The 9,721-nt window shown below is 36.8% G+C and overlaps 1 protein-coding gene across 1 annotated transcript in view; it reads left to right on the top strand.

Moving 5' to 3' along the window:
* DBT (dihydrolipoamide branched chain transacylase E2) overlaps positions 1 to 9,721 on the top strand; it is a 74,693-nt gene that overhangs the window by 25,436 nt on the left and 39,536 nt on the right. Inside the window, exons 3-4 of the mRNA XM_011992528.1 lie at positions 2,876 to 2,951; positions 7,495 to 7,676. Of these exons, the coding sequence (XP_011847918.1) occupies positions 2,876 to 2,951; positions 7,495 to 7,676 (258 nt within the window). The remainder of the gene's footprint in view (positions 1 to 2,875; positions 2,952 to 7,494; positions 7,677 to 9,721) is intronic.

The following is a 9,721-nucleotide window of genomic DNA, read 5'->3' as shown; positions in this document are numbered from 1 at the left end:
GGAAGGAAGGAAGGAAAAGGGAGGGAGGGAAGGAAGGAAGGAAGGAAAGAAGGAAACCTAGAGTCATCCTGAGGGAGGGAGGGAGAAAGGAAGGAAAGAAGGAAGGGAGGGAGGGAGGAAGGGAGGGAGGAAGGAAGGAAACCTAGAGTCATCCTGAGGGAGGGAGGGAGGGAGGAAGGAAGGAAGGAAGGGAGGAAGGAAGGAAGGAAGGGAGGAAAGAAGGAAAGAAAGAAGGAACGTAGAGTCATCCTGAGGGAGGGAGGGAGGGAGGGAGGAAGGAAGGAAGGAAGGAAAGCTAGAAACCTAGAGTCATCCTGACTCTAGTCTCACATTAGATTGATTATCAAAACCTATTAATTTTACATCTTACATATTTCTTAAATCTGCTTTTGTTTCAAACAGCTTTGAAAAGTATATAAATATATAAATCACATACTTTTGTGCTGGGCAGAGTGGCTCACACCTGTAATCCCAGCACTTTGGGAAGCTGAGGCAGGAGGCTTGCTTGAGGCCAGGAGTTCGAGACCAGCCTGGGCCACAAAAAAGTGAGATCTCATCTCTACAAAAAATTTTTTAAAATTACTTGGGTGTGGTGGTATGCACTTGTAGTCAACTGCTAGTCCTAGCTGAGGTGGGAGGATCACTTGAGCCCAGGAACTTGAAGTTATCATGGGCTGATTGTGCCACTGCACTCCAGCCTGGGCAACAGAGTGAGACCCTGTCTCTAAAAAAATAATAAATTAATAAATTCTATACTTCTGCTTCTTACCTGAAGTAGCCTCCTGCTTCCCCTGCCTTGTTTTGCCTCTGCCACCCACTCCCTGACCCCTTCTACCACACTCCTGCCAGAGATTTTTTTTTTCTAAAATTATAGACCTCCTAAAGTTGCCGATCTGATATTATAAATAGGATTCCGTATCAGTTAATTATTGCTGAATAACAAACAATCCCACAACTTAGTGGCTTAAAGCAACAAGGACTGATCATTTCTCAGGATTCCGTGGGTTGGCTAGGTGATTTCCTTGCTGGTTACGCCCGAGCTCCCTCATATGGCTATATTTGACTAGAGGATCATTTGGGCTGGAAGATCCAAGATGGTCTCTGTCATGTGTCTGACAATTCATGCTGGGTTTCAGAAGGGGCACCTCATGTCTCCTTTTCCTGATGTCTCATCCTCCAGTAGACTAGATCAACTTCCTTCCATGAGGATTTTAGGGCAGCATTTCAAAAGGGAGAAGGGAGAAGCTGTGTGGACTTTTGAGGCCTAGCCTCACGAACCTGCACACTTCACTTCTGTTATATTCTCTTTGTCAAAGCAAGTCACAGCCCAGCACAGATTTAAGAACTGGTAAAATAGACTCCACCTCCTGATGGGAACAGCTGTAAAGAATTTATGACCACGTTAACTTACCACTGGGTCCTGATCACCTTTAGGATGAAGTTCAAATATTTTAGCATGGTGCACAAAGTCTTTCAAATCTGGGCTGATTTCTTGCCATATACTGTATCTTTGGCTATAGAGAACTGTTTGTTCTTTAACCTTGCCATAAACCATCACATTTTCATGCTCTTGCTGTTCCTTGCATATTGCTTTGTATAGAGGTGCCATAGTGTATTTTCTTGTTTTTGTGTTACTTAGATTGATTTCCAGTTCGTCATTATGACCCTATAGTAACCATTTTTTAGCAAGTGGAATTACTTGTGGAATCAAGAATGTTGATTAAAAAAATTTTTTTTTAAATGCTTTTGATTCTTAATGCTAAACCATTCAGAAAGTTGCCAGGTTATACTCCAATTAGCAAGCTGTGAGAGGACCCAACTTGCTAGAGAGGAAGTAAGAGGTACCTAATACCTCCATAACCAAAATGTATTTTTTAGTTTTTATTACCAATTTAACTCCCCATATTTAAGAAAATTTTACAACCCTAATTAATTTGTTATATGTTTTGTAAGCAAATATGGTTAACAGCAGTCTAAAGATACAGGAGCATTCCTGAATAGGTTCGGAGCCGTTTGTTAACCTGGAAAAGTGGGAGGGTCCATACATGCTTTCAAATGACCAGAAATACTTTTCTCTTTTGAGAATAATTACTATACAGTATCACTGGCATCTAAGTATTACAAAGAGGGTATAGAAGCTGGGTGTGGTGGGTGGTCCCAGCTTCCTCAGGAGATGGAGGGAGGAGGATTGCTTGAGCCCAGGAGTTTGAGGCTGTAGTATGCATTTATGCACCTGTGAATGTCCTCTGTACTCCAGCCTGGGGAACATAGTGAGACTCTGTCTCTAAAAAAGGAGGGATGGGTAGAAATTTGAAAAGGGGTAAAAAATGGGAAGAGGAAAGAGACGACTTAGGGATAAGTTGGCAGAACATAAGTTTGGACAAACAAGTTTCCATCAAGTTTGCTAGATATAGAACTGCCTGATTTTTAGCCATTAAGAATGAGAAAGAATAGTTATATAAATTCAAAAGAAATCTGTTCATGTTATTATAGTTTTATAACTTAAAACAAGGATATCTAGCTGGGTTTCTCTTTGCATATCTTTGTTCTATTTTCTATTCATTACATTGTTTCAAAATTTAATTAATTTGTTAGTGGGGCCTTTTATAGCCCTATAACAGACCATTTTGGAAGTTGGAAAATGTAAGTTCTGTGGCAGTGCCAGGAGGTCTGTGTTGTAAAATAATTTATTTAAATCTCTGATGGTTATGAATAATGGTTATGCTCTTAAAAATTATAAAATGCTGTTTTTTCTGTCTGTAAGATGGAAGAATTTCTGCCTCTGCCTGAGAACATTCTCTGATTTTAGATGTGAAAGTATATATTAGTAATATGTTACATACTTAATGAGATCGTTTCTCATTTGTCTTTGAAGCTCTCCGTGGACAGGTTGTTCAGTTCAAGCTCTCAGACATTGGAGAAGGGATTAGAGAAGTAACTGTTAAAGAATGGTAAGTGAATCTGAAAAAATCTCTTAAGTAAATTTAAAAATAATTTGAGTAAAAATAACTATTTTTATTTTTATTTATTTAATGGATAGTTGGAATCTAAATTGAGAAACGTCTTTATAAACACATAATGCATTTTTAAAAGCAATAAGGTAGAATTACCTTGTGTCAATGATATAGTGGTGAAGGAATTTGTCATACATCAAGGTACTTTATTCAATGTGATTTAAAACTGTCAGGTAGTCTGAGCTCTCTTCACTGTACTGAAAATGACTTTAGTAAGAATGTATGTTTGACTTACCATTACCTGATACAGTTTACTTGCATGTTTAGAAGAGATGAAAATATTTTACCAAAAATCACGAATTGAAAAATAAATTTTGAAACATTGAAAAATTATCCAAAAAGGGCCTGAAAGAAACAAAACCCTTTCATCCTCTACCCCATTTCTTTATTTCACCTTCTGGAAAAATAGAAACACCTCTGGGTACCGAACTCAGTTTTAGAGGTTGTTAGAAGTGGCAGTTAAGATGAGAAATAGATTACTTCCCACCTTAGATTTACACCATTAAAGATCCTTTTAAGAATCTGGTTCAACCACCTGAACATTCTTTTCTTGTTATTTACTTATTTTTTACTTCTTTACTTTAAACATTCTTTACTTTAAACATTCTTTACTTATTGTTATTGCTTTGTAAGTTAGAAGAGAACTGTAATAACATAAACATACCTTACGGTTATGTCTCTGTTGGCATTGTGGGATTATGGAAATAGCAATGGACTTCAAATCATAAGAGTCTGATCTTGAAACTTATTAGCCGTCCTACCTGTGACTCACTTGGTCTCTTAATGTGTCATATGTGGATAACAGTACTTGCTCTGCCAACCTCTGGAGCATTGAAAGGATCAAAATAATGTCATATATAAGAAATACATTTGATAATACCTTCTTTTCAAGACCAAGACAGTAGTAAAAAATCTTTATAGAATTTTTTTTTTTTGGTAGAGATGGGGTCTTACTATGTTGACCATGCTGGTCTTGAACTCTTGGCCTCAAGTGATCTTCCCACCTGGGCCTTCCAAAGTGTTGGGATTACAGGCATGAGCCACTGCACCCAGCTTTTTTTGATTGTTTTAAAAAACCATTTCTTAATTTCTACCTCTTATTCTGTACACCCATATGCTTAGTATAGGGCTTATGGCTCTTAGAAGGGGAAATTATTTTATTCCTAATAAAATTCTTAAAACTCTTTTAATGAGAAACTAATCATTTGATTAGTTTTTCAGAAGTTCTTTAAGAGATATTAATAGCTTTCTTGAATTCTGTTTTTTTTCCCCTAACTTAATATTGTAAAAAGTAAAGTAGAGGTTCCTCTTCAAAGACGTTCTTCCTCATTTAATTAGGAATAAATAGTAACTTCTCTAAGAAGCAAAATTTATTCAAAGACCTGTGCTAACATTCTTAAATATCTGCTAGCCGTGATAAGGAAATCGATGTACTTTATGTTCTTAGCTCCTACAATTTAGCCTAAATATTTGCCCTGGCATGCTTATACTGGCCCAAGCAAGCATTAGGTCATAGCCTGTTCCTCTTCCTTATTTGAAGGTGTTTTTACCTTTCTCAGCATTCCACAAGTTACTTCCTCCTTCCTTTGTTCTCCTCTACCTTTGCCTCTTTTAAAAAGTTCTAAGTTGCTAGCCAATCAGGACAAATACAGAATGTGAGGTCCCGTTCCAGCCAGTGGAAACCCCGGACACAGCAGTAGGTTGGATGTGTCAGGTTATAAATGACCCTGTCTTCTTTGTTCGGTGTACTCTTGTAGCAAAACTGCTGTTGAATGTACTCTTTCTGCAGGAAGTAAAAATGGCCTTGCTGAGTAAATTAAATTTATGTTCAAGTGCTATTTCTTTACAGCACTGAGGAACAAGCATTTCAAACAATATCCATAAATAATTTAAGGAAAAAATACGTATTGTGTTGCACTTGAAATGCTAAAGGGCAGAATTCTAGTCTATAAAATGGAGCCTGAGAATAGAAATTTGAATATGTAAGGAAGCATAATTTAACAGAAAGAGTGTGGTTTTGGGTAAGGTTAAATAAAACCTCATTTATTCTTAGAATTTGTGAGAGCAAATGTATGGAAAAAGAAAAAACTACTTAAATTTCACAAATCCTTTGATAAACTTCTAAAACAAGTTTAGATGTTATATGTTCTTTTGTCTTAAAGTCTATTAGATAGTATAGCCACTCTAGCTTGCTTGCTTTCTCTTTTTTTTTTTTTTGAGAGACAGGGTCTTGCTTTGTAGCCCAGGCTGGTCTCAAACTCCTGAGATTACAGGCTAGCCATCACACCTGGCCTTGTGTGACATACCTTTTTCGATCCTTTTACTTTTTACCATTTGTGTTCTTGAATTTAAATTATATTTCTTAGCATATAGTTGGAGCATTTTTTTAGAATCTATTCTGCCAATCTTTGCCTTTTTATTGGAGTATGTAAACATTTTAGTGTATCTTTTAAAGTTATTTTCTTTGCGGTTGCCCTGAGGATTACAATTAACATGTTAATTTAAAACACTATAATTTGGATTAGTAGAAACTTAATGGAATACAAAGACTTTGCTCCAATATAGCTCTATCGCCTCTTCCTTCCTTTTGCTATTTGTCATATGTATTCCTGTTTTCCTTTTTTAGAATTATTATTCCATTAGCCCAGCATGGTGGCACAGGCCTGTAGTGCCAGCTACTTGGGAGGCTGAGGTGAGAGGATGGCTTGAGCCTAGGATGCAGAGGTTGCAGTGAGCCGAGATCGCATCACTGCACTCCAGTCTGGGCAACAGAGCAAGATCCTGTCTCAAAAAACAAAACAAAACAAATAATTATCACTCCATATTGAAAGTATTCCATTTTTAAACATCATAAAGCACATCAACACAGTTTTATAAGTATTGCTTTAATGTGGTTGTCTTGTAAATCAGATAGGATGTTTTTTAAAATTACAAACAAAAAGTTACAAATAAAACAAAATACAGATGTGGCCAGGTGTGGTGGCTCATGCCTGTTATCCCAACACTTTGGGGGTCCAAGATGGGAGTACTGCTTGAGGCCAGGAGTTCCAGACTAGCCGGGGCAACATAGCAAGACCCTGTCTCTACCAACAACAACCACCCAGATGCTCCTTAACTTATGATGGGGATAAGTCATAAACCCATCAAAACTAAAATGTCTTAAGTTGAAAATGTTTAGCCTAGCCTACCTTAAACATGCTTGGAACACGTACCTTAGCCCACATTTGGGCAAAGTCATCTAATACAAAGTCTATTTTATAAAGAACCGTTGAATATCTTTTGCAGTTTATTGAATACTGAAAGTGAAAAACAGAAGGGTTGTATGGGTGCTCAAATTACTGTTTCTACTGAAGGCATATTGTTTTTACACCATCATAAAGTTGAAAAATTATAAAAGTCAGAGACCATCTGTAGTGCCAGTTTTCCAGGGATTTTGCTTTTTGTGGTGATCCAAACCTAGTATTCCCCTTACAGTGGCTGCGAGGCTGCTGATTTGGCTCCTGCTGTGCTACGGAAAGGAGGATGGAAATTGGGCAAGTTAAAATACTACAAAACTCAGCCATTTTTCCTGAATACATCCTTCTTAGTTGTTGCAAGCCTTTTTTCTAATTTCCAAAATTCTGAAAAAATAGATTTTTAACAACTTTTGTCACCGTGCTTGTTGTTCATATGGAAGAGCAGATTTCCAGAAGTCTTTAATCCATCATTCTGGAAGTGAAAGTATGCTTTTAAACCTGGTTTCTATGTCATGGGTGCTGTTTTATCATAGGCTGAGGACTGGTTAGGATAGGAAGACAAGAAGCAAGAATGACAACAATTATCTGTTGCTGGCAATAAGTCAGAAATAAATGCTAGAGACATTAAGAATGCCATTAGAATCAAAATTAGATGTATTATTTCAGGTTTGGTCCCATTCTTCCTGTTTTGTTTGCTAAGACTCTCTAGAAAAGCCTGTAAAGTATACCTAAAATGATTATGGGGTTAGAAGGACTTTATATAAGAACAGGCTAAAATAATTTTAGAAAGAAAGACTGGGAGAACTTCTATCTAAAATTCACGAAATTACAAAGGATATGTATTGAGGACATCAATTTTTAAACTTGCTTCTGGAAGTATTGGGCATCCCTTAAAGTTTGGAAAAGGGTAATATAAGATAATAGAAGGAAATACCACTTTAAAAATGTATTTTTAGAACTTATTTTTCTAATAAATGGGTCAGACAGAAAACTTGAGAGTTTAATTAAATTTTTGGATTATAGACTATGGATTGCTTGAAATTTTTTTGAGTATTTCTTGCAGATACATTGAAGAGACTCTGGAAGTCATTATAGTCTTCTCTGAAACATTTCTTAGTACACCATCTGAAAGTAAATGCTAGGCTAGATGAATACTGATCTAACTCAGCATGGCATTTACATCCTTAATATGATCTGTACTTATGATTGTTTATGTAAAAGTGTCTCCTTTCTTTTTCTTTTAGGTATGTAAAAGAAGGAGATACAGTGTCTCAGTTTGATAGCATCTGTGAAGTTCAAAGTGATAAAGCTTCTGTTACCATCACTAGTCGTTATGATGGAGTCATTAAAAAACTCTATTATAATCTAGACGATATTGCCTATGTGGGGAAGCCATTAGTAGACATAGAAACGGAAGCTTTAAAAGGTATTGTAAGTCTGTTAATCTATTTTACCAAATTGATTATTGGTCTTTTTTTGTCATTGGGTCCCAATTAAAAGTGATCTTTGTTTTTTATTTTTTGTTTTTTTCTATTCCTATTTATTTTTGGCTCTTGGGGAAATGTAATCTTTTCTGTGTGAAAAAAGGCAACAAGTTCAACACAAAATAGAAATCTGAATTATAGGATAAGACAAAACCAAAGGTGGGGGGAAAAAGGCAATAGCAAAAGGAAGAGATGAGATGTTGCAAAAAAGGTGGAGGATGTCCCATCCTTTCTCCTCTGGGGAATGACTCAAACATTCAGGTGGCGTTATGCACTGTTCCACATAAGTCAGTGATGTTACTCATTTTGGAGGGGTAAGAAGGTTGGGGATGGACTTTTAATAACTTACAGGATTTGAGTTGGAGTTTTAGAAGCCCAAATCAGGAAAATTGAAAAGGTTCTCTGTGAGTCATGATTATCTTTTGGCCAGTTACCATGTTAAAAATGTGTACAGTAACACTTCATTTACCTGAAGACCTGCCTTCTGGAGACCTTAGTGTTCAAAGAGGCAACAAGCTCTCTCAGTAATTAAAGATTCAGGCTATAAATACTGGCCACTAAGAACAAAAATTGGAGTATCTAAAGATGAAATCTAACATAATGGATTGCTCTGTTTGCCACTGATACAAAAAAAAAAAAAAAGCACTCATGTTGGGGATAGTTATAAACTTTTTCAAGAGAAGTTGAAAAAAAAAAAAGCACTCTTGTTGGGGATGGTTATAAACTTTTTCAAGAGAAGTTGAAGAGAAAAGAAGGAAAATTAAAATGAAAGCAAAGATACCAGCATTTAGAAGAAGCAACAACCATGGGACTTAAGTGGTAGATGTCCTGTCAGAAGGTAATTCATCATGAGAATGTTACAGAGGAAAGCTAAAACAGTTGGCAGTCCCAGTGGTAGTAGGCAGCTGGCTGGCTAACTCAGAAGTTCCTTACAGCACTATTGTGGTATACCGAAGTTTTATCATCTAGGAATCAGTTTTGATACTAGGGGCTGCAAGAACAATAGGTTCTGTGACAGAACTCCTAGGCCAGCATTCCCACCGTGGAAGTGCTGAGATAAGATACCTCAGTGTAATTCAGAAGTCTAGAAGGAGTAATTGAATTACAGTGACTGGCTGACACTTAGTTCTGCAGTCTGTAGAACAATAACTAATATTACAATCTTTTTTTTTCCAGAATCACATCGTATAATTTATAAAATTTTTTTACATTTATTATTCTGTGAAGTATTCCAGTTTAGCAGATGAAGAAACTAAACCCAACTGGAAAGGTTGGACAGGCTGGGCTCGGTGGCTCACACCTGTAATCCCAGCACTTTGGGAGGCTGAGGCGGGTGGATCACAAGGTCAAGAGATCAAGATCGTCCTGGCCAGCGTGGTGAAACCCTGTCTCTACTAAAAATACAAAAATTAGCCTGGCATGGTGTTGTGTGCCTGTAGTCCCAGCTACTCGGGAGGCTGAGGCAGGAGAATCGCTTGAACTGGGAGGCGCAGGTTGCAGTAAGCCGAGATCATGCCACTGCACTCCAGCCTGGCGACAGAGCAAGACTCCATCTCTTAAAAAAAAAAAGAAAAAAAAAAAAGAAAGGTTGGACAATTTGCAAAATGGTTGGTAACAGGACCAAAGTTAGAACTTAGACGTCCTGAGTCCTTGTCCAGAATATTTTCTACTATGACATGTTGCCTCTAAAAGCTAGAATGTGATTTATTGAAGGCTTCCTACTACTTTTTATTATTATAAAAGCTGGAGGGGTGCATTGCAGAAAGTTATAAAATACAGAAAACCAAAACAACAAGAAAAATCATAATGTTCACAAATCACACTCAATACATTCGTGTATATCATTCCAGACATTTTTCTAGGTCATATGTGTACATGTAGGTATTTTTTTAACCAAAATAATATATTGTATATGCTATAGTCCAATCCGTTTGCTTTGTTCATCTATGTTTTCATGACAGTACATTTCAATTTTATTTTTTTGTTT

Source organism: Mandrillus leucophaeus, unplaced genomic scaffold, assembly GCF_000951045.1.
Source record: "Mandrillus leucophaeus isolate KB7577 unplaced genomic scaffold, Mleu.le_1.0 Scaffold413, whole genome shotgun sequence".
NCBI classification, from domain to species: domain Eukaryota; kingdom Metazoa; phylum Chordata; class Mammalia; order Primates; family Cercopithecidae; genus Mandrillus; species Mandrillus leucophaeus.
Note: the sequence above shows the minus strand (reverse complement) of the source record. Positions and strands in the feature narration are given on the sequence as shown.